The sequence below is a fragment of the Hypomesus nipponensis genome, chromosome 14 (assembly GCF_054491055.1).
Source record: "Hypomesus nipponensis isolate SF chromosome 14, ASM5449105v1, whole genome shotgun sequence".
Lineage (NCBI taxonomy): Eukaryota > Metazoa > Chordata > Actinopteri > Osmeriformes > Osmeridae > Hypomesus > Hypomesus nipponensis.
Genome location: NC_140374.1, coordinates 20,239,560 through 20,263,876, shown reverse-complemented (window position 1 = coordinate 20,263,876; position 24,317 = coordinate 20,239,560). Strand labels below are relative to the sequence as shown.

The following is a 24,317-nucleotide window of genomic DNA, read 5'->3' as shown; positions in this document are numbered from 1 at the left end:
CTCAAGGCATCTTTCATCCCTGAAGAAACTATCTTTTTCAATCTTCATTGCTATTGCATTTATGTGTTAATCTCTGTTTTCTTTCACATTACTCCCAAGCGTCAATCATCTACAAGGGCTATCTACTTTGAATAATTGGATTGATAGTGCCTGCAGCCAGAGGGAATTACCAACTCTCTTCTCTAACTCAGGTGGCTTCTCCAAACAAAAAAAGCAATTTACTCTAGTCAAACTTTGAATCATGCGTCTGGCAGCGTGTGAGCTGCGAGGTGACAGCCCTCACCTTCTGATGAGGCCGGGCCACAGCGAGATGAAGTCCCCATACGGCCAATCATTCACCACGCAGAACAACTTGATATTCATGAACTGTTCAGAGCGCCTGTAGAGATGTCAGCCATCTGTTCCCAGTGCAAGAAATTATCTTGTGAGTGATTAGCATGTTGGTGAAGTTAGCATAGCAGAAACCTTGGAGCTTTGATATAACCTCAGGTCAAAGAGCTGGTCAGTTTCACCAGACCAGGTGCATCCAATTTGACAAAGTCAACAACACGTTCATGGCTGCCATAAAACTTTTTGTCCTTGTGCGCTCCCCCTCCTCCCTCCATCCTCTCCCCATACAGGCCTTTGCCACTTTCCTTATCATCATGTCCACTATCTCTCCCTATTTTTCCTCTCAGATACAGGTCTGCTTTCTTAACCAACTTTTCCCTCCAGGTCAGATAGAATCTGTCCTGGCCTTAGCTCTCGGTCCAGCCCAGACTCAGAGAATGAAAGCCGGGGAGAATCACATTACTCTCTCCATACCCTGTCTTTATTGGGTTAGGTCAGCCAACAGTGAACTGTCATGTTGCCATCACGGAGAAGAAGAAAGTGAATTAAAAAGGTTCAGAAAGCACCAATTGGCAAATTGTTGCTCACGGTCAATTTCAAAGTGTGGCTCTGGCTCAGGATTGACAAATAGAATAGGTCTTGATACAGAAGATATCTTTTTCAATTTGAGAACCAATTTGACCAAGTTTTGGATGGTGAGGAGGATAATTAAATGTGAGTAGATTAAATAGCCTTAGCTTTTAGCTGACCTTGAGAACATCGAGAGACAGGGTTTTAGGAGCAATAGTAATGGAGCAGCCCTTCCAATCACTGCCTTGTCTGCTATCTATAGAACCACTGTGTAATCAGTTCCTGCGCCACTACAAGTCAACAGGTCAATTTAATGGATGTAATAAACTGGAGAATGAGGTTCGCCAATGCAAAAGACAGGTCAACAGACCACAAGGGCAGATCAATATCTTATAACCTACACTAATTCAGTCACTGTGTACCGATTTATTATACCATTTCTAATATAAAATATCACATGGAACCAGATTATGGTTAATGCTGAGATAAACCTGCGTCAGATATAACAGCATGCCTTGTCAAGTGTGTGAGTTGTGTTGGTGTGAGTTTGGGTAGGTGTTTTGGGATGTTTCGGTGTGTTCATGCGTGTGTGTGTGTGTCCATGCGTGTGTGTGTGTGTGCTTCTGTGACCCTGCGTGTCAGGCTGAGGATTTTATCAGGAAGTCACACGGTGCCTGCTGTTGTGAGCAAGCCAGGGAAGACAGAGGCCAGGGGAAACAGAGGCCGGGGGAGACAGATGCCGGGGGAGACAGAGGCCGGGGGAGACAGAGGCCAGGGGAGACAGAGGCCAGGGGAGACAGAGGCCAGGGGAGACAGAGGCCAGGGGAGACAGAGGCCAGGAGAGACAGAGGCCAGGGGAGACAGAGGCCAGGGAAGACAGAAGCCAGGGAAGACAGAGGCCAGGGAAGACAGAGGCCAGGGAAGACAGAGGCCAAGAGACAGAGGCCAGGGGAGACAGAGGCCAGGGAAGACAGAGGCCAAGAGACAGAGGCCAGGGGAGACAAGCACTCCAGCCTCTCAGTGCTTCTGACTGGTGCCTGCTGATTACAACATGCTTCCCTCCAAACACGAGGGACTCAACTGGAACAGCACGTACCACAAACCAGAGCAGCCAGAGCTGGGCTGAACTCAAATCCAAAACATATCAGAATAGAGGATGTCTGTGTGGGTTATGGTTTCTGGATGGTGTCCTGCATGCATAGATCATGAACAGCTCACAGAACGCTGTCAAGTTGCCCTATGAACCTGCTGGCTGCAGACGTGTTCTCTGGAGAGAGACAAGAGGATTATAAAATGATGTCTAATAAAATAAGAGATCTGACACACTTTCAATTATTGCCAAGCTTTCCAGCTCTGATTCTCTCATTAGAAAACAGCACCACCCTGTGGAGATATCTATGCACTGCAACACTGTGAAGTTACACATGTGATTCGGATATAGGGATTTGTTAACATTTAGTAGCTGTGCAGTAAATAACTTAATCCAAAGAGTCACTGTTTACTGGTAGCTAGTCTAGGAATGTAAAGAAACCGAGGGTAAAGGTTCAGTGTTGTGAAAGGCAGGCCCTGAGGTCGCACCAAGAGTGTATAGGCTACAGAGCTTAATCATTCTGAGAGATCTCGTGTCTGATTGCATGCTAAATAAAATTGACACTTACGATACACTTCAAAACATTTGCAATATTTGTGGATTTTTATTTACATGAACGTTGAACTTGTCTCAGGTGGCAATTAAAATTGGACTAGCTACTAAACTAGCAATTGCTAGCTAATGTTCAAATGGTACATTCTTTGAATGTGTAATCGAAGAGTACCAAAAGGGCAAGGAGAAAGGGTTATTTATAGGTCCAGGGCATCCTATGGATGGAGTAGGGTAATGTATGCAATGAGGATCAGGAATACTCTAGGCTTTGGCTACACGAAGCTAATTTGTCAGCGGTAGCCTACATTACAGGAACTGTGATTTTTTTTTTGTCACTAAAAGGGCTCTCAAGTTTTATCAAAAGTTTTGCGGGAGGTTACCCTACCTTGTAAACGTTTGGGTAGTAAGATCCTTGAGAGGGAGGGAGGGAGGGGGGGGGGGGGGGCTGGTGTGTAACTTGACAGCTCAACTAGGCAGAAAATGTACCCTGTATGCCTTCAACTCGTCCCCTAATTGGACAAGTTTCCCAAGTTGGTCTCTAGACCCTTACAGTTCCCCACTGCTGTGATTATGTCACTATTAACAAATCCACTGGTCTCCCACTGATATCAATGTAAGGGGCTACCTCGTTGTTATGATCAGTGACATGCTCTTTTGTAAAGCTATCTGTTGGAAGTTGCTTAGGATAAAAGCGTCTGCTGAATGCATAAAAGTAAATGTAATGTAAATGTCTCAGTAATGGAAGTGAACCTCGCATAACAAATACCTCAGTTCTGTAGGGTGTCCTATTCAACTTGTTGTCAACTGACGTCAGAGCATTGGTCGCGAACAGCTGTCGTGAGGGTCGGAGTTGGGGGGCGGTGTTTCGTTAGAAAGTCCCGATCTGCAAATCTTTTGTAGGGTAAGATTATTACAGTTTTTGTCTGCAAGTTAGGGAATTTGTCGTCGAGTTTCCTGCATAAAAACTACCCACAGTTAACAAGTTGATCGGTGTGGGTAGGTTCACGACCAGTAACGCAGACTGAATGAATAGCTGGATTAGTGTGCTCACTCTCAACCTGTCGCTGCTCGTTTACAGTAATGTTAGATTGCTACTATTTAGGGTGAACTGTCTGAAAGTTTTGTTAGTAGTTGAAAACGTGGTGTGTGTAAGATGTAGGTCTTATCGTCTCTGAATGAAGAGTATAGGCCCCAAAATGTTAACTACCTTGTCCCCAAAATATGGCAACATTAGCAGCACCTACAACACAAATGTATCATGCATTATGTTAATTATACCAGATATTTTTTCAATCAATTTCTTCCTTTCTTCCAGCCTATTCAATTATATTGAATTATTGTGTTCGATTTAGCAAAATCATTTAAGATGCTGTTGTACATTTGCCTCCTCTGCATGCAGATAACATACCTTATTCTTCCAGGATTCTCCTTGTCAGGATGACTCTGCAGTGGACTGTGGTGGCTCTCTTTCTTTACGTGGAGATAGCTCTCATTCTCCTCCTCTGTCTACCCTTCGTATCAGCCAAAAGGTAGCAAAGAGTAGAGGCCAAAACATAATTCCTTTTCTCCCCAGTAGAGTGCATCAATATTCTCTCCACAAGCCTTTCATCCTAGACGGTCCCTTTTCTCTCATATAGATGGAGGTCTGTTTTCAATTTGAGTATATGGAATTGGTTATCTCCTTACTGGAACAAATGCTTCTTTACGATGATCATCATCCTCATAGTCCTCTTCCTGGGTGAGTCTGTTTTCAGTGTGGTCTCTAGTCTGGAGTTGATTGTGGTCAAAATTGTTGCAATACATGCACGTGTTAACTGCGGTCGACTGTGAGGTAGTTAGTCCTGTTGGCGTTTTCCATACTTCTCCTGTGACCTCTGACCTCTGTGTGTCTCCCCCCCCCCCCCCCCCCCCCGGCTCAGATGCCCTTCGTGAGGTGAAAAAGTACTCCGCTTCTGAACCCATGCACGATGCCAAACTCAACCCCAACCTGTTTGACCACATGCATATGAAGCTGTTCAGAGCCCAGAGGAACCTCTACATCTCGGGCTTCTCCCTGTTCCTCTGGCTGTGAGTGCGTCCTCCCACACACTCAAACTCAGGGTGCTTCCCCCGTTTGAATTTACGCTCGGCTGATTTGTATGTCAATAAGATGTTCACTGGAGTGTGTTTAAGTGACGCGACACATGAGGCCAATACTCTAACCAGCCTCTAACTCCTTTGGTGTTTGTTTATTACCATAAGGATCTAGCTGTCTTTTTATCAAATGGTGTCAGGCACAGGCATGGGTACTTACAGAGTCTATGTGGACAATACTGAGGTCTACCTCCGGCCCTTTCTCTTCCCGTGCGCGTCTGTCTCCAGAATCATGCGGCGCGTGATCACCCTCATACAACAGGTGGCCGTCTCCACAGACATGGAAGCCAGCCTGCAGGTGCAGACAGAGAGTGCCAACCAATCAGCCAAGAAGTACCAGGAGGACAACCTGCGACTCAGACAGGTAAGAGAGGGGGAGCGGGCGAGAGAGGGGGAGGGATTGAGGGTGAGCTGAGGGTTTGATCAGAGGCCAAGGGATTGAGGGGGAGTAATTGAGGGAGAGAGTGAGTATTTGAGGGAGAGAGTGAGTAATTGAGGGAGAGAGTGAGTATTTGATAGAGTAATTGAGGGAGAGAGTGAGTAATTGAGGGAGAGAGTGAGTAATTGAGGGAGAGAGTGAGTACTTGAGGGAGAGAGTGAGTACTTGAGTGACAGAGTGAGTAATTGAGGGAGAGAGTGAGTAATTGAGGGAGAGAGTGAGTAATTGAGAGAGAGAGTTAGTTATTGAGGTAAAGAGTGAGTACTTGAGGGAGAGAGTGAGTAATTGAGAAAGAGTGAGTAATTGAGGGAGAGTGAGTAATTGAGAAAGAGAGTGAGTAATTGAGAGAGAGAGTGAGTAATTGAGGGAGAGAGTGAGTAATTGAGAGAGAGAGTAATTGAGGGAGAGAGTGAGTAATTGAGGGAGAAGCTGAGGGGACTGTAGAGTCTCCTCGTCGCACCTAGCTGGTCTGTCGCATGTGACCAAGCCATGCTGGTCGTGTCTTGGCTGGTGAAGAGATCCTGACGCTGTGTTTTGGCCTTTCAGGCTCTGCTGGATGAGGAAAAGGCCAACTCGGCACAAAACGAGTCCCTGAAGAAGGAGGCGGACAAGCTGGTGAAAGAACGGAAGGCTGGGGACGATGGTTTGTGATCGCCACCGTTAGGGATAATGTGTTCATTTAGCAGACGCTTTTTTTTTTCGTGTGTGGGGAGGGGGGGTGGCAAAACGGCGCACAACCCAAGCACGTCAGTAGAGAACTCACTTTTATTGGACCACGGAAACAGTAAATACAATAATTTCCTGTACTTGTATACACTTTCCTTTAATGAACATAGACAACCAAGGGGTGTTCTCTAACCAATACATAAGCTGGTTTAATTAGGCACTTGACCTGGTTAAGATGAGACGTGTTGGCGAGTTTGTCGTTTGAGTGTGTTTTCTTTTGTATGCAGCTGTAAGGAAGTCTCAAGCGGAAGTGGAGGCCATGAAGAAACAGTCGGAAGGTTTGATCAAAGAGTACGACAGACTGTTGACAGAGCATCAAGCTCTACAGGTAACACAACATGGAACTGGACTCATCATTCTGTCCAGTACAACGTGATTAGTCCAGAACAATAATGATGAACATACTGCAAAGCCTCGGTAAGATCTAAACGATTAAACTGATGTGTTGGTGAACATTGAAATGTATCCCTGCAGATTCTTTATGATGGAGCAGGAGACAAAAAGGATAAATAATTCTGAACGGCACCCACGATTACATCAACGAAGACAAAAGCTTCTTGGAAACCTGTATGTGGATCTCTTTAAGCAAGTGTTTTAACCCAATAAAACAACAATATGGTCAAAGATATATATACCATGTGTATTCTCGCCACAATTAATAATGATCCTTATATATTTTCACCACAGGACAAAAATTGCATGATTAGTGAAATAGATTTGAAATCCCCTTTGAAGCTTGGCCAAGCCAAATGTGCATTGCTTGGATTAAACCCAAAGCCGTCTGCATGTTCTATCAAAGCTACTTTACTGTGAGGCGAAAGGATTAACAAACACTGCAGTGGTGTGTGGGGAGCGGGTCAGGGGTTTACATGCTATTAAACACCAACATCATGTTGTTGTGTGCCATAGAGGGTGAGGATGAACGGATGAGATTGTTGTTCACGGATTGTTGTTATTCCCTGTTTATGTTATGTCCTTGGCCGGGTTTCCCAGATTCTTTAAGAAGCTCTTAACACGAACATCTCCATCTGGGAAACCCAGCCCTTGTTTGTTTACGGACTCAATTAATTTGACAACGAGCTATAGGGGTGTATTAGTGCATAACCACATATTATTAGGCTGATGTGGAAAAGCGTTGCGTTCTGGATGACCTTATGAAACTTGAGCTCTCGGAACAGCGTTCGTTTTGTGGCACGTGGTTTTGTCTGTTTGCATAAAATAAACATTTGAACAAACATGGTGTTTGAGGTTTTATGCATGATATTGAGTTTACTCGGGATGTGTTTTACCATACCGATTATTATGATGGATGGCTTTTATACAAACCTAGTGTGAATAAGATTGTTTCCTTACCCACTGTTAGTCATTTTAATGTAACATAAAGAAGCAGTAAGGGAAAGACACTTTGAAAATGAATTGTATTAAAATGATTACACCAATGAGGCACACTGGTGAATACACATACTTTACAATCAGGTAGATACAGTTAGGTACTGGAGCCTTAAAGTCTCCTCACAAGTCACACAGTGTATACCTCCAAATTCAAACTTTGGAAACATAAAGACCGTTAGACCCACAACATTGCTATCACAGTATTTCATCTTTTTTTTTGTGGGAGGGGGGAGAATAAAACAGTAACGTATGTGCTTGTATGTACGTATTAACTTTGTCAATTAATACACACCATGATCCTTAATGTGCATTTGGTTGAAGGACTGAGGAATACAGAACTGTGATGCATTCTTGAAGCATAAAAAGAGATGGCCATATCCAGTCACAAGATATTTTCCGAGTGACCCAGTTAGTTTCTGCTGCTATGTGCCTGTTACTGCTCTGACTGCAACACAGCCTCACGGATATGCATACAAATGTAGAGAGCTGTACACAGTTCCAGTTATAACCTTTCAAACCCTGTAGGGACAGAAATGCTTAAAGAAAAATAGAAAGTGAAAAATAGTCTGCCTTCAAAATGGCCGATAAGTCCATAGTCTGACTCACAACGCCAACAAAACAACAAAAATCACATTCCTTTCTACAAAAAGACGGTTCCATTTATATAAAAGATGAAAAACTTTTTACTTTTTTTTTTACATTCAAGAAATAGCATTTTTAGCATTTATATTAAAAACAACTCAAATAATCATTTCACATTTGTCAACAGAATTCCTGTACAAATATATACTCCATGCTCCATGAAAGTGTCTGCGGCAGCCTGTCTTCCTTTCAGACCTCAGGTCGTAGACTGAACAGCCCCACCTAGAACAATACATTTAGTCATTTAGCAGACACTCTTATCCAGAGCGACTTACAGTCCCCACCTAGAACAGCCCCCAGGGGGGACAGCCCCACCGAGAACGGCTCCAGGTAGGACACACGGTCTGGGGGGGGAGGGAGGGGAATCACAGGCGTGTCTCTCTGTCAGGGTTGAAGTCCAACACCCGTATAAACTGCTCACAGTGTATCGAGTTGCTCTCCTCCTTCCCCAGCAACTCGGACTCTCTGTTCCCATTGGCCAGGGCCTTTTTCTCCTCTTCCTTGATATGTCTCTTGAGTAAAGAGAACCCCAGGATGCACAGGAAGAAGGACAATGTTCTCAGGCCCAGTGTCAGTCCCAGGTACAATATCCTACAACACAAAAGAGTACTTTAAAAGCGAATACCATCCCAAGAGAGCAATGACTCCCAACTTGTAACAGTTTCTTGTATTGACTCTGTACTGACCTGTAGGCTGTAGTGTTGTATATTCTACATGCTCCTCTTCCTCCACATCGCTTGTATCCCCACTTCAGACAGGTGGTGTCAATGATGGCCCCAAAGTAGATTGGGGCTGGAATTCCAGCTGCAAGCACAGGAAAGGTGAGGGTGGTCCGACGTAGCATCACAATGACAACATGTCGAACACTGAATGTTTGTGCTGAAATACAGAGGGTTGGGGAAATTTCAAAAAGCAGACCAAAGTGACATCATACCAAGGGTTCGAGTAGCCAACGTGTGAACGCCAAGGGCGAGGGATTTCAATTCAGGCTTCATACATCTAAAGGAAGGAAAGAAAAGTCAACATTCGATGCGTTTAACAAAACATCTCATGAGGTGCAGACCGATGGAAGATGGCAGTTCAGTGTCCTGGCCAGCAGGGGGCTACTGACCTGATGAGCAGCACGAAGCCGGGCGTTCCTCCCAGCGAGATGATGAAGGAGCTGAGCACAGAGAGAGCCAGGAAGTAGGGGAACACTCTGTCACAGTTGTCCCTGTGAAGACAGTGTCCCAGAGCTGCCGTCAGGTTTGCCGAGTGAGAGCCTGCGGAGGCCACACACCTGCACTGGTCGAAAACCTGGTGGGAGAAAAACACATCAGCTTTGTCACTTTTTTTTCCCAACCGGTCGTCACAACCTTGTGGGATGTGTCGAAAAGCCTGTTAAATGGAAACACCATTCAGGGTTTCCCGCAGAAAATAGTAAATGCGTTAGTTAAGGTGGAAGGGTGGGGTTTGCTGTCGGACCGGGGGAGGCGGTTGTGCGATACACTAATTCGGGGGGGGGGCGGGGGCTAGTTTGTGCGATAGACTAATGCGTTGTGCAGAGAAGGGAGACTGGCGTTGGTCACAGTTTGGAATGGAAGGGAGAAAACAGGACAACGGCGGATATCGCTATATTGCTAGGCTTTTTTTTTTACGACTTGGTTAAAGCGGCAGGCGTGTGTTGCTTAGGCGGCCGCCTTAACTGCAAAGTGCTGCGGGAAACTCTGCCATTGATCTAGACAGAATATGAGGTGTGTGTGTGTGTGTGTCTCTGCACACATCAGCATAACAGCCGTAGTGAGAGCCAGGTGAGCCAGGGGTCACCGTCTGACCGTGGTTTTGCCAGAGCCAGAGGACGATAAGCAGCCAGCCAGACAGGGAGACACGTAGGTGATGCCGTTTTCACCACAAACGGGGTCCCAATCCTTCCCGGAACACAGACAGCCGGAGTTACACTCCGAGAACTGAGAGCTCTCGTGATAGGACAAGCTTTCCACCCTGGACGTGGAGGGAGGGAGAGGAAGGGAGAAAGAAAGAAATAAAGTGAGAGAGAGAGAGGAAGGGAGAGTGGTGGAGAAAAAGAGAGATAGTGAGAGGGAGGAGAGAAAGAGCACATGCATGTCAACATGAATTAATAATGAATCAAAGCAAAGATTGACAAAAAATATAGACATCTATGGGAAAAAGTGTTGATGAGATACAGATTGTGTCTTTTCACTGTAAAATGCATTGGTCCGAAATGCTGCAGTCCCAGGAACAACATATAAGCCCTTCACTGGCTGACGTGTTCTATGAGAACTCCTTTCTAGAGGGGCTCTATAAATAGACCTTTCCAATTAGGCATGAGGGAAGAACATGACATTTGCATACAGTCAGGAGAGGAGGAGAGGAGAAGGAGGAGAGGAAGAGAGAAGGAGAAGAGGAGGAGAGGATGAGAGGAAGACAAGGAGGAGAAGAGGAGGAGAGGAAGAGAGGAGAAAAGGAGAAGAGGAGAGGATGAGAGGAAGAGGAGGAGGGGAAGCGAGGAGGGGAGGATGAAAGGAGAAGAGGAGGAGGAGGAGGAGAGGATTGCGTACCCGGTGTAAGTCACAGTGATTCCTGCCACCTTGGCATTCTCACAGCCGAGGGCGAAGAAGAAGAGAGACAGGAAGTATCCTAACAGCGAGGTCCCGAAGGCAAACTTGGCGGCTCCCATGACACCCAACTTGAACTTCTTCATGATCACGCCCCCAGAGAACATCCCCAGGGCAACCGCGGGGATGTTGATCATGCCTGCCAATCGACCAATCAGGACAGGGTTAGACACGTCACGGAGAGTGACCAATCGCTCTTCGGGAAAGGCATCAAAGTCGGCGTGGCTCATTCATATCAAAGTGGCTTCATCCATATTTCATGTGAAGTGGTCATGTCATGAGAGATGAAAATGTCTTTTGATGCTTGAAAGGATGGGGAGATATAGAATGTGTTTCTGAAAACCCCTCGCTCCCTCACTCCACTACTCCACTCATTTAGAAGGGGGGGGAGGAAGGGAGGGGGGGAGGGAGGGAGGGGTCACGTTACCACAGCATCAGCCCTATCTTTTAAACAGTAACTTTTAACATGGCTGTCACTTAATGTCTCTTTTATCAATTTGACTTTCACATTCATTGTATGTCTCCTGTCACAGTGAGTGCAGTAATTGCGGCAGTCCCAGGCATTACTGGTGCAGCTGTCATTAGTAGAAAAGCCCCTACTGGGCAACAGTTAAGGCATGAATAATAGATACAAGATGAATCACGAAACTCTCAACTTAAAATCCAAGTTTCGTAAAAGAAAAAAAGAAAAGTATATATTAAAAATTAAACTATTTCAAAAATAATTTCAACACAACTTTCAACTGCACATTCTGGTACGTAACACAAAACCAACGGACACAACTCACCCATGAGAAAGTTTGCCTTCGAAGCAGACTGGCCGTAATGTTGCTCAATGTACTTGGGTTTATAGGTTACCATGCCGATGAGCGAGTTGAATTGTATAATGGTCACGCACAGATAAATGCCGTATAATGGATTCCCTAGAAGAGTTTTCAACGTTGGAATGAATTCTGTGGAAGGACATAAAACAAAATAATGTAAATACATTTACTTCCATATATAAAGGTCTTGCACTGATATAGTCCTTTATTGACACTATGCATACCTAATGTATTGTGTGATATAGTATACATTATTTAGCAGACTCTATCATCCAAAGCAACAAACTCTTGATCAGGGGTCAAGTGCTCTATCCACACTGAGCTACACCCTCCCCCCATTGAACTATTCCATCACTACTGCATACAGTATCAGTCAATACTGTAACATATCAATACTGTAAGTCATACTGTGGCACTAACAGCATACTACCCATGTGCACTACCTTTGGCCATGACATGGAAGTTGGCAGGTTCCTCTGGCCTGAACTTGTGCTGCATGGTGGGCGAGTCCCTGATGAACCTGGCCTGCTCCGGAGTGCAGCTGGCATCGTGCTTCTCCAGGGGCATGGGCAAGGACTTGGGCAGGAACCAGAAGGGCACGGCCGACACAAGGGTGATGGTGCCGGCGATGAGGTAGCCCAGCCACCAAGCGCCGACCCACCGGGCGTCGCTAGGGGTGATGGTGACACTCTCTGTAGAAGGGGGGGGGGGGGGATTCAACAGCTGGGAAACAGCATCCCTCTCCTCCCCCATCCCAACACATACACTATTTCCATATATACATAAAACATGCCCATATATCTATATACTAATGTGCAGTGCTGTGGAGTAGAGAGACTTGTGATGTTGCATCATCATTATCCTACAGCTGTAGCTGTTAGGTCAGGCTGGATGGCAGGCTGCCTCTACACTCACTCACCCATGTCCACATAGCCAACGTCCACATAGATCTTTGCACACAGAGAACCCAGTAAGTATCCAAAGACCGGCCCGATGATTGAGATGGTCTGGACACAGCCTATGACAGAGACACGTGTCACATGCATTTATGTGCCCTCTGAATATCCATGCATAACATCTGCCGGGCCATGTAAAAGCCGACCTAGTTGCGATGAGAGAAAATTGTTATTTAATAAAAAGCGCTTTGAGCATGAATGCCAAGGAAAGAGGCCTGTTTCCGTTTGAGTGGAACATTCAGAATGTGGCTGTTAAGTGTATGAGGGCATTCAAAGGTCTGAATCTGTCCAACAACGTACAACACACAAGGCACACACCTCACACCATCACACGCAAGATAACAGCTTTAAAAAAAAAGCTTACAAATATTTAAAAAACGAAACAATTACCAATATAGAGAGCTGCATTTTCAGATTGTGCGTAATCATCGATGTAGGAGATTCCCAGTGGCTGTACTGGTGTCTCTCCTATTCCACGTAAGACGTTCCCCAAAAACACATAGACCCACATCGACACACTGGACTCCCTCTCACAGCCTGGAGGATACACAACGACATTGAAAGATTGGCGTTATCAAAACAACATGATGAAATTGCCTACTGTTCAAATCAAAGACACCTCCTAGACAGACTACGAGGAGGTCGACTGTGGATGTAGTGTGGATGTGGTGTGGATGTGTGGATGTGTTTGGATGTGTGTGGATATGTGTGGATGTGGTGTGGATATGTGTGGATGTGGTGTGGATATGTGTGGATGTGGTGTGGATGTGGTGTGGATGTGTGGATGTGTGTGGATGTGTGTGGATGTGTTTGGATGTGTGGATGTGTGTGGATGTGTGGATGTGTGTGGATGTGTGTGGATGTGTTTGGATGTGTGGATGTGTGGATGTGTGTGGATGTGTGTGGATGTGTGTGGATGTGTTTGGATGTGTGGATGTGTGTGGATGTGTGTGGATGTGTGGATGTGTGGATGTGTGTGGATGTGTGTGGATGTGTGTGGATGTGTTTGGATGTGTGGATGTGTGGATGTGTGTGGATGTGTGGATGTGTGTGGATGTGTTTGGATGTGTGGATGTGTGTGGATGTGTGTGGATGTGTTTGGATGTGTGTGGATGTGCATGCTACTGACAGAGCTGTGTAGGGTGCTGTTCTAAGGTCTCACCTGTAGCGGGCAGTATAGAGGGCATGTCACCTGCGTGCCCAGACTCAGGTGAGCTTGCTGGACATGGAGAGAGGTTATTGGTTGAATTCACTGACGATCTAACTGATGTTTCGAATTTATAGCTGTGTACAAAATACCAAGGTGACTGTTAAGCAAGGGAGGGAGAAAGCATCGGGTATTATTAGATTCTTAGAATACTAATGTAAAGACACAAGCAATGTAAGCAATAACAGCCATGCACATCATAACCACAAGTCATCATGGCGCCATGTAGATTAGATGTTTTGCTACTTTAAGCGAACATCCTCACTGTTAATGGAAATTCAACATGTTATTTTTGTTGGCCGTTTCGCAGTTCCAGTCGACTCACCGTCCAATGATAAAATGAGGCATGGCGATTAGGAAAGTCCCGAAAGACATAAGGACACATCCGATGGCGATGATCTTTGGCCTGTGGAGCTTTGCGCCAAAGTAACTGACAAAGGCTATGACCAGCAGGTTACCTGGGAAAGCATGGACATGAAGGGGTAGAAGGGCGAGGGGGATATACAAGGACCACTGCTTTATCAGTCAAGACTTTCTACTAGCGGAGCTAGGAGCACAGTGTTTTTAGCCGAGGGACCCGAGGGAAACTGCGCTCGGGTTCAGCTCATGCGCTGTGCCATAGATAACTGTGTGTGGCGAGTCACCACAAACACCGGTTCTTAACGGGTGCTGACGCTCTCAGCTGGATCTGCTGCGTCACCATGGAAACGATGCCATAGGAAAAAAATACATCCATACTGTCATCCATGGCTGCGATGTGGTCTATTGACAGTGTGGACAAGGACAGCACCGAGCTTGTAACCTCATGAATCTACAGGGGGATGTCATTCACACTCTGACAATGCTCCTGAGTGCTTCAGTGACGTCAGTTAGCACAATCTCCTCATCAGGAGGTCAGAAGAGGATATAGAGAGAAACACAGCCTTGCTCTTGCATCCTGCTACGCAACAAAGAATCAGGGTGTGTATTTTCAGTTCTGTGTTAAAGTCTTAGCCACCCCAAGATTTTTCACACAAATATTATCTTAAAGGCAGGGTAGGTAATGTTGTTGTTCACATTTCCTGAAATGGACTTCAAATCCTGTAAGCAACCAACAAATCTAAAGGTTTGACAGTGAATTGAAATGGGAAATGGCAATTAGCAAAACGTAACCTACCTTGCCTTAAAGTATTACATTTTTGGTCTCCTGTATTTGTGCAGCACACAAAAAAAGTGCAATGTTGAGAATTATTTTGTCTTTTGTCTTTTCATTGAATTATGTCTTAAAGCAACTTTTTTAGACTTTTGCACAGTACTGTATGTGTAATTTAAAAAAAAATTACATGTAGTGCGCAACCCATGACCACACAGCAAGGTTGAAAGACAGAATATCAATTTATGTTATGACAGTGTGCAAGAAGTGTACTCCTGGCTTTACATAAGCGTCCAAATACAAGAAAAAAAAAATCAATATACTAGCTATTGCAAGTACACATACACAAAGACCCAACCACACGGAGACACAGACAGCTCACTCACCTATCTCAAAGCTCCCATCTATTACGCCTATCAGGTAGCTGGGAATATCAAACCTCCTCTCCAGCTGTGTGATGGTGCTCTTCATGTAGCTTCCAGAGAGAGCCTTGGAGAAGTAGGCAAAAGACAAGGCTGCAAGGAACATCTGCACACAGGGGAGACAAACCACAGAAGAAGAAAAACATCAGTATCCTGAACATTTTTTTTTGCCTCTCTCTCTCTCTTTCTCTCTCTCTCTCTCTCTCTCTCTTTCTCTCTCTCTTTTTTTGACACAGTTGATTTTTTGGGGGGGCATTTCACCTCCTGTTTAGAAAACACTTTGTCACTTAAGTCTTCAAGTTAAAGCACTACAGAGGGTGGACTGATTAAGCCTAGTATCAGTATGAAGAGAGGGAAAACTTAATGAAATGGGTGAGAGCAAAAAGAACATGCTGTAGGAGAGAAAAGTGTCGCTCCAGCATGTTGGGCCTTTGAGCTGCCCTGAGTGGCCCAGGCCCCCTACGGCCACACAACACAATAGCCGGATTAGGGGAGCCAATCTAGCGGCTGGGAAGTCGGAAACATCCATAGCACTGATGGCCGGTGAGTCAGATGTGGGTAATTGGAAACGGGTGAGCCTCAGCTCCGGTCTGCCTGGCCATGGATGGAAAGAACCAGAAGGTGGACGAGCTGGGCGCCGGGTAAGAAAGAGTCTGCGTGGAATCTCCTCTGTGGGCATCCTCTGTTCGTTTACCCAGAAGCCCTGGACACTGTGAACCCCACCCCCTACATGCACACACACACACACACACGGCACAAGGCTGAGGTGAATCAGAGTTTAAAGTTGAATCTAGATACGCTAGAGCACATGTTTATTTTGGACCTTTGTTTTAAAAGAGGGGCCAGGTATTGGCCAGGTATATGTTTGTTTAGGTGGAAGTCCCAGCATCTGGAAGCTTCTTGGCCTCAAATGTTGTTCTTGAGGGTTCTGTGGAAATCTTCGTGTTTTCAGAGAACATGGACAATATTGCATGTAGTAGCTGTACAGTAGAGTACAGTAGAATATAGTACTACTTTATTAATTACTGGGGGTCAATTGTACAATAATAACAATGATACGCATTCAATAACTTTAATATTCAACCTCTCAGGCTAATAGAGTGAAAATGCAACACACACAAACACTGCTTTAATACAGTATGCACTTTTCACTAAACACTAATAAGAGGATTGGCTCGTGAGACAAATTCGATTCAAGTGACATTCCTGGTGACGTGGGATCATGTGAACAAACAAACAAGGCATGGAGACTCTCCTTCAAAAGGGTCTATTGTTCAGTTTCAGAAACCATGTCACGTTTAGACTTATTTTTCCTTGAGACCTTGTGATGAAGTGCTATATTTAGGTGTGGACCTTGCCATCTATTTCTAACTCCTTCTATTTTGTGCTACACTGACACTACAAGACAATCATCTATTGCTAGTATAATTGTATTCAAAATCTTAAACCAATATTGAAATGGATCTCCAACGACTCAAAACAAGAACTCGAAAAAACGTCAGTAGAGCAGCTCCCTGGATATGACTCATTCATTCTCCTCATCTGGTCTTTCTCAGTACATCCATTACTCCATTTGCTTTGAAGTGGGCACATTTTGGACTTCCTTTAGTGTGCCCATCGGGTGGGAGATTTCACCGTGCTAATGCCAAGACACAATCAGTTATCAGTCAGGGGTCCCGGAAGGGGGGGGGAGGGGGGGGGGGGGCAGGCCTACAACAGAATACAAGCTCTGTTGCTGCGGAAGTGACAGAGCTGATCAGGTCAGGACAGCTTGTCCTGGCTCACACATATACAAATACAAAACTTCCTACCTAGTAACCAGTATAGCAACCATGACAGTTTCCTGTTAGCACGCGTAGATATCTCAGGAATTTAAGGTTGGCATAGCGACAAACCTTGCTTCGGAACGGCATTGTGACGTCAGGTAGGACACTATTGGGCCTGACAGTACCCCATGAGTCTTCAACACAGGTTCTGCATCTCTCCAGCCATGATCCAGCTCTCCATGGGACGAAAGCACACACACGCTTGCACGCATGCCTAACCCAGTTTAATCGGTTGAATGTACCAATGGAAATGCCTCCCACCAGCACCATTGAAAATCTATGTTTGAAAAACTTTGTTTTATGTGGACAAGAGAAGGAGGACACAAGAGTTGACTTGCGACACCATGACACCTGTGACCAGTGTTGGGGGAAGTCAGGTGGCTGAGCGGTGAGGGAGTCGGGCTAGTAATCTAAAGGTCGCCAGTTTGACTGCCTGGCTGTGCCAAATGACGTTGTGTCCTTGGGCAAGGCACTTCACCCTACTTGCCTCGGGGGGAAAGTTGTTAATAATAGTTATAATATTATTACTTATTATATTACATTTACTATTACTTTTAGTAGCAAGTTGTGGAAATGGGTCGCCATCTCTCTTATGGTTTAAAGTGCATTTTTTGCTAGCTTCCAGCTTTGTTTCTCTGTGGACACTTGCAAGAAGTTAAAGCTGTTTTTTGCAGTAGATCATATTTTATTGGGGCACAGTTTGTATTTCACTTTAAAGGTTTTTTCCAATATCTTCAATGAAAGCAAAATAGTGTGAATATTTCTACCTGGAAACGTAACACGTTCTGCGGCCATGACTGCCTGCAGCGTAGATCACAGGCAAACAGTCGCTTTGCAAGACTGCAAGACTGCGCCCAGGAAGCGTCGTTTAGGCAACAATATGTATTAATAAGGCTATTTAAGTCCTTTATGCAGTAACTTGGACAAGTAACACAAGTTACTTAAATAAGTAACTGTAATAATATTACTCAATGTCAAAAAGTTACGCGTTATATTACTTTGTTACTCACTTAAGTAATAATATTATGTGACACATTATATTACATAATGCGTTACCCCCAACACTGCTTGTGACACACAAGCCATGACACCTGTGCAACACACACACAGGCCCGGTCGGCCACTCGTCCAGAACCAACTGCAGCCTAGCTAGTGGACTCCTCACTGGACAGTTCCTAGCTAGTGGACTCCTCACTGGACAGTTCCTAGCTAGTGGACTCCTCACTGGACAGTTCCTAGCTAGTGGACTCCTCACTGGACAGTTCCTAGCTAGTGGACTCCTTACTGGACAGTTCCTAGCTAGTGGACTCCTCAATGGACAGTTCCTAGCTAGTGGACTCCTCAATGGACAGTTCCTAGCTAGTGGACTCCTTACTGGACAGTTCCTAGCTAGTGGACTCCTCACTGGACAGTTCCTAGCTAGTGGACTCCTCACTGGACAGTTCCTAGCTAGTGGACTCCTCACTGGACAGTTCCTAGCTAGTGGACTCCTCACTGGACAGTTCCTAGCTAGTGGACTCCTTACTGGACAGTTCCTAGCTAGTGGACTCCTTACTGGACAGTTCCTAGCTAGTGCCTTACTTCACAAATGTGCAGCTGCAGACAAAAAACTACACCCACCCCCATCCAGTGTCACCCTGTATATGTTCCATGGTCAAAATATCATTTTTCTGTATAAAGACACACATCATTGAGTATCTGATGCCGTTCCTTTGGCAAAGCAGTAATGTATTTTTTATCTCGCTATAGCAGCCCAACAGTAAGGGAGTCACACTTGTTAGGATGATGTCAGTCGGTGGCCAGAAAGATGCGCAGCAATTAAAAGGGTTGACTTTGTTTATTAGAACGAGCTTGGATCATGTAGCCAGTGAGTCTGGTTCATAAAGATAACTGCAAAGGGGACTCAGAAGATGACCTCTTGACCTCAGAAGGACCTCAAAACCTCAGCGTGTTGCCACCTCCAGTACCAACCCAGCAAGAGACCAGCACGTTCACCAAAACTCACCTGGACTCTGGGGTCTACAGCAGGGGAACCAGAGATGTGAAGTGTGAAGGGTTTTAATCAACCCAAGTCAGCCATTCCTGGTGAAGCGCACTGCGAATCAGGGAGCCATGTTTGTGTTCCTGTGGAGAGCTGTCGTGTCCCTGGACACCAGAATAGTCTGAATGTCAGCTGCATAATTATGACGAGCTGCAACAGGAGGATATTCGTATGCTTGAGAGGAAGTGTGCCTGTGCTTAAACCTACACTGTGACATGTCACGTGACATGTTGATCCATCCAATCAGGCATACAGGAAATCAAACATTGTAAGAGAAGGAACGTGTTTGATCGTTCTATTCCCAGGTGACCTATTTCTCCGATGACACCTTTGAGAGCCATCTTGACAACAGGGGAATTCTTTGTAACCCAAAGCCACCTCGAAGCAACCTCCATGCCCCAAATAACACGGCACTCCTGACACGACATGATATATGGAAGCAGGGTCACTGAATCCTTCTTTAGAGAACTTCCTGAACACTCCCTGAACGCAGTCTGTCTTCCCAAAGATTCAACCTAGCAGTCAACACACGGTAACTACTTAATGACTGACTGCCTCCTGACTCTACCTCCTGACTCTGCCCCCTGACTCTGCCTCCTGACTCTGCCCCCTGACTCTGCCCCCTGACTCTGCCCCCTGACTCTGCCTCCTGACTCTGCCTCCTGACTCTGCCTCCTGACTCTGCTTCCTGACTCTGCCTCCTGACTCTGCTTCCTGACTCTGCTTCCTGACTCTGCCTCCTGACTCTGCCTCCTGACTCTGCCTCCTGACTCTGCTTCCTGACTCTGCCTCCTGACTCTGTCTCCTGACTCTGCCTCCTGACTATGCCTCTTGACACACATACATGTTCTAATTTCAGGGAAATAATAATAAAGGACTACAGTAATTAGCTGCTGCAACACCAAAACCTTTTTTTCTGGTGTGTGGTAGTGTGTGTGTGGCGGTGTGTGAGAGGGGGTGTGTGTGTGGAGGGGGGGGGGGGTTTAATCAGAACAACCCCCTGGTCTGTCTGTAAATCTGTGAATCAGAACGGCTGCACCCGCTAATCAGCTTTTGATTATAGCCACAGCTTTGTCACCACCTTCTCCTGACTCCTCCTTCTCCATCAGCACCTGTGTGTGTGTGTGTGTGTGTTTGTTTGTTCGCGCGGGCCTAAACGCTACTGGGTCAAACAACAAAAAAGCTTTCTTTGCAAAGACTTGGGACATATTCTCTAAAGCAGCACACACAGAATCACAGACCCACACAATGCTACACCTTGCAGGGCCATTAGTCTCGTAGTGCCACTCCACTGCCCTAATTAGGCACATTCTATGTGAAGAGAAAAAAAAGTGCTGACAAAGGAATTAGTTGGGCTTCCACTGGCGTGCAGTGTTTGTGCTGTACAGGGGTCCTCTTTGTATATTGTTACAAGAAGAAGCGGAGCCACGGTGGTGCTCAGAGAACAACACAGCACAGTCCAGGCCTATTTGTAAATCACAGACCGGTGGTGGTTTGGGGAGATTACAACAGCAACACTGTCTTGGCCTTGTGTGTTACAATAATTTGGGAAGAGAGAGAGAGAGAGAGAGAGAGAGAGAGAGAGAGAGAGAGAGAGAGAGAGAGAGAGAGAGAGAGAGAGAGAGAGAGAGAGAGAGAGAGAGAGAGAGAGAGAGAGAGAGAGAGAGAGAGAGAGAGAGAGAGAGAGAGAGAGAGAGAGAGAGAGAGAGAGAGAGAGAGAGAGAGAGAGAGAGAGAGAGAGAGAGAGAGAGAGAGAGAGAGAGAGGAGAGAGAGAGAGAGAGAGAGAGAGAGAGAGAGAGAGAGAGAGAGAGAGGAGAGGGAGAGGGAGAGGGAGAGGGAGAGGGAGAGAGAGGGGGAGAGAGAGAGAGAGAGAGAGAGAGAGAGAGAGAGAGAGAGAGAGAGAGAGAGAGAGAGAGAGAGAGAGAGAGAGAGAGGGAGACAGAGATGTCCTCACCCTGTTTCCCCACTGCACATAATGATCTGACTCCTTTATTACAGTGTACCACTGTACATGTACTAATAAGGGGCAAGCAGACGACAAACTAGCGTCGCTGAACATTCGTCAAGCTAAATTTATGACAAACGCACACACTGTGTGGACTGAGAAAATAATAGTACAGAGAGAGAGAGAGACAGAGAGAGAGAGAGAGAGAGAGAGAGAGAGAGAGAGAGAGAGAGAGAGAGAGAGAGAGAGAGAGACCCCCTCAGGGGGTGAGGAGTGGAGCACCCCAGAGACATGCCACTAGCATCACATTTCAATCGCTTCTCTTTTCTGGTCACATGGGAGAGGGACTTATCCTCAACAACCACATGGACACTCCATGCTCATGCTACAATCCGAAAGCACTACGGCACCGCAGGCCAGAGTTGGAAATGTTACAGTGAATGGAGATTTAAAGAGAGGAGGTCAAAGGTCAGAGTCAAGCACACCTGACACGTCTCTCTGTGACCTCCTCAGTGACCCCTTATTGATCAGACGGGACCACAGAGGTCACTGTGAAGGGCCACAGATCTCCAGGTACACTGATCTCCAGGTACACTGATCTCCAGGTGTACTGATCTCCAGGTGTACTGATCTCCAGGTACACTGATCTCCAGGTGCACTGATCTCCAGGCGTACTGATCTCCAGGTGCACTGATCTCCAGGTACACTGATCTCCAGGTGTACTGATCTCCAGGTACACTGATCTCCAGGTGCACTGATCTCCAGGTACACTGATCTCCAGGTGCACTGATCTCCAGGTACACTGATCTCCAGGTGCACTGATCTCCAGGTGTACTGATCTCCAGGTACACTGATCTCCAGGTGCACTGATCTCCAGGCGTACTGATCTCCAGGTGCACTGATCTCCAGGTACACTGATCTCCAGGTGCACTGATCTCCAGGTACACTGATCTCCAGGTGCACTGATCTCCAGGTGCACTGATCTCCAGGTGTACTGATCTCCAGGTACACTGATCTCCAGGTGCACTGATCTCCAGGTGCACTGATCTCCAGGTGCACTGATCTCCAGGTGCACTGATCTCCAGGTGTACTGATCTCCAGGTGTAGACACTGATCAACCAGTGCTTTGAGGTTGAACGTTCTGGCCTCAAGCCCTCATAGGAATATCTCACTCTACTCAATTCATATCACGATTTCTACCCTTGTTTAACATGACAGGACCTTTAGCCTAAATACCCCGTGAGAGAAGAGATTACACTTTGACTGTCCCTGACTCGGAGCTTTGACGAGGTGGTTGGCACCACCCAATAAGCAGCTCTCTCCCACACTAGGAACTGGTTGGTCCTGCAGAATCAGAATCGGTTAAGGCTGAGCGCTGAGCGTATAGGTGACTCCCAGCAGTGATTTGCAAACCCTACCTTAAGACTGGAACAATTAGAGATCTGTTTTGTGGACGGGCTGTCTTCTGGGGTCCATCTCCCCTTTGAGGATGTGTCCATCCTCGTCTGGTTCTTTGAATGTTCCCTTGAAGTCTGCTAGCTCTGCTTCACACACACCTGTTGAAAATTAGTGACAGGGGAACGTTTCAGTCTAAGTAGAGCACAGTGATAGTCACGCCAACACCTTTGCTCCAGATGTGTCCGCAAGCCGGTAGGACGCACGACTTTTTGCAAAACTACAATAAATAAAATGTGAATATCATGCAACTGCCACTCTTCGGATTTGTCTGACGTATATCAAAAAAGACAACGCATGCTTCAAACGGTTATAGTTCATGCAGGAATGGTTTTACGGATTGATGACAACAAAAGTTTGCCAAAATGACAGGAAATTAAGGGACCAGTTGTGGACCGTCAAGCTCCTCCCTCGGCGTTGTGCTAATGTGCGTCCAAAATTGGTCTTCAAGTGATGTGCGCAACGGAAATCCCAGTAAAGGTTTTAACGATGCAGCTGCCCTAAATGTTATTTGCGCCATAAAAATCCGCAAGAAAATGATTGCCTTTTGCCTTGAAAAATACAATAGCCTATTTTGTTTTATGGTCGATTACAACTTCAAGGAAGAGAAAAGTTATGAATACCTTGATCCCTATCCACGCGCACTTAGGTTAATGAAGCAATACATATTGAACCGCAAGGTGCGTTACAACATGACTCGGTTGTGTGCGCACCCAGAGACCGCTGTTCGACAATGGTCAGCTTTTCCGTTTCAATTTGATAATTAATGCGATGTATATTTCAGTTAAACTGGAGCATTAACAAATTAAATTCAACATCGCAATAGCGTTTAACATCTTCAAGAACCCTCAACAAAATTAATATGAGCTTCTACTATAGGCTTGAGCGATGATTTTGTCAAGTTTAAGATTGAAATAACCGAGTAACGTCTGCAAAGTCGAAGTTTTACTGTTACACACAAATAACTTACCCCACTTTCCTGACAGTGAAGCTTCCAATGGTGCGTATTCCAACGGGAGAGTCGTTGGGCTATCAGACTACAAAATAACTACAGAATAATTCAGTCTGGCTGGATGTCAATATCCTAGGCTACCAAACACAGTAAACCGCTCAGTCTTCGAGGAACAATCCTCTTAAACGCATAAAATATGTTAAATCGTTGTTTTTTGTGAGGTACAAGAAACAAGCCAACAGAAGCTTCTTCTAGACTGTTAAATAACAGTCCAAATGAATTCCTTTTGCAAAATTGATTGGCGTTTAATGCGCACGTGATGCGTGCTAGTCCGAAGAGCGCGCGTCGCAACAAACCCTCGTCACCTCCCCTTCTGCTGTTTCAGCACCGCAACCAGGCTGTTAAGTAGGCTACTGAAAGCAAAATGCAGAAGGCTATCGCAATTCATCGTATGAGAGGCCACGTAAATACGTTGAAAGGGGTGTGCAAATTAGGTTGCCTATTGCAACCATAAAATGGCCAAGGTTGGCACAGTACCACGTATTGACAAACTAAAAAACAATCTGTGCTTATTTATCAAAAACTAAGAGCAGTGTTTACCTGACCAGCGACCAAAAAAACTGCAAGTGGTGAAGTAGGCAACTGAGCAAACCACAATACTAATGGTATTGAATTGAGATATTTATGGTAAGTTATTTTATTTTCAGGAAAATTGCACCCACCCAAAAAGGGGTCAATAATGGGTTTTGTATATAGATGGGTTGGAAATGGTGTTTACCATATTGCCTGTAAATTTACAAGCACCACAAGCAGAGAACCACCTTCAAATCAACTAATCAAGAAGTGAGGTCCCATGCACTACAGTCTACATGTAGGCTGCGGAACTATTGCACAACACAATCAAACAGTCCTTTGTCATGTGACCTATATAGCCTAGTTACAAAATGATGACCGCATGTCATGTATTATTTTCGTAACATTTAACAACAGTCCTGAAATAAAGGTAAATGTACCTACTCAACTAATCAATGCAGATTCCAGCTGATAAGTGTATAATTACACCCCTC

The 24,317-nt window shown here is 45.6% G+C and overlaps 2 protein-coding genes across 4 annotated transcripts; one reads left to right on the top strand and one right to left on the bottom strand.

Annotated features, from left to right (window-relative positions):
- The first annotated feature begins 3,328 nt into the window (after nt 1–3,328).
- On the top strand, nt 3,329–7,075 carry LOC146259089 (B-cell receptor-associated protein 29-like). 2 transcript variants are annotated; one of them, XM_084672201.1, is made up of 8 exons: nt 3,329–3,443; nt 3,964–4,071; nt 4,180–4,280; nt 4,462–4,609; nt 4,904–5,039; nt 5,661–5,757; nt 6,068–6,168; nt 6,315–7,075. In XM_084672201.1, exons 2-8 carry the CDS (start codon nt 3,980–3,982, stop codon nt 6,351–6,353), a joined length of 714 nt encoding a protein of 237 aa, XP_084528327.1. In that variant the 5' UTR covers nt 3,329–3,443; nt 3,964–3,979; the 3' UTR covers nt 6,354–7,075. The 2 variants fall into 2 exon arrangements, with proteins under 2 accessions (XP_084528327.1, XP_084528328.1); XM_084672202.1 differs by having other exon boundaries at nt 3,385–3,538.
- Nucleotides 7,076–7,124: 49 nt separating this feature from the next.
- On the bottom strand, nt 7,125–23,531 carry slco1c1 (solute carrier organic anion transporter family, member 1C1). Of its 2 annotated transcripts, XM_084672200.1 has the most exons (16): nt 23,269–23,531; nt 22,262–22,399; nt 14,995–15,136; nt 13,802–13,934; nt 13,432–13,553; nt 12,660–12,806; nt 12,233–12,331; nt 11,757–12,005; nt 11,278–11,442; nt 10,433–10,628; nt 9,689–9,854; nt 8,986–9,170; nt 8,809–8,873; nt 8,561–8,678; nt 8,296–8,465; nt 7,125–8,096 (listed from the first exon to the last, which is right to left on the bottom strand). In XM_084672200.1, exons 2-16 carry the CDS (start codon nt 22,340–22,342, stop codon nt 8,071–8,073), a joined length of 2,064 nt encoding a protein of 687 aa, XP_084528326.1. In that variant the 5' UTR covers nt 22,343–22,399; nt 23,269–23,531; the 3' UTR covers nt 7,125–8,070. The 2 variants fall into 2 exon arrangements, with proteins under 2 accessions (XP_084528326.1, XP_084528325.1); XM_084672199.1 differs by having other exon boundaries at nt 7,125–8,465.
- Nucleotides 23,532–24,317: the final 786 nt, after the last annotated feature.

What these genes read in the sequence shown, in the direction of transcription:
- LOC146259089 (XM_084672201.1), top strand. Translation starts at nt 3,980, where the DNA reads ATGACTCTGCAGTGGACTGTGGTGGCTCTCTTTCTTTACGTGGAGATA. An exon ending in CCCTTCGTATCAGCCAAAAG is followed by an intron (nt 4,072 to 4,179) that starts GTAGCAAAGAGT and finishes TCTCTCATATAG; the next exon opens with ATGGAGGTCTGTTTTCAATT. An exon ending in TTCTCCCTGTTCCTCTGGCT is followed by an intron (nt 4,610 to 4,903) that starts GTGAGTGCGTCC and finishes GTCTGTCTCCAG; the next exon opens with AATCATGCGGCGCGTGATCA.
- slco1c1 (XM_084672199.1), bottom strand. Translation starts at nt 22,342, where the DNA reads ATGGACACATCCTCAAAGGGGAGATGGACCCCAGAAGACAGCCCGTCC. An exon ending in CTAATTGTTCCAGTCTTAAG is followed by an intron (nt 15,137 to 22,261) that starts GTAGGGTTTGCA and finishes CCCTGTGTGCAG; the next exon opens with ATGTTCCTTGCAGCCTTGTC. An exon ending in CCTCATTTTATCATTGGACG is followed by an intron (nt 13,554 to 13,801) that starts GTGAGTCGACTG and finishes TTTTGTACACAG; the next exon opens with CTATAAATTCGAAACATCAG.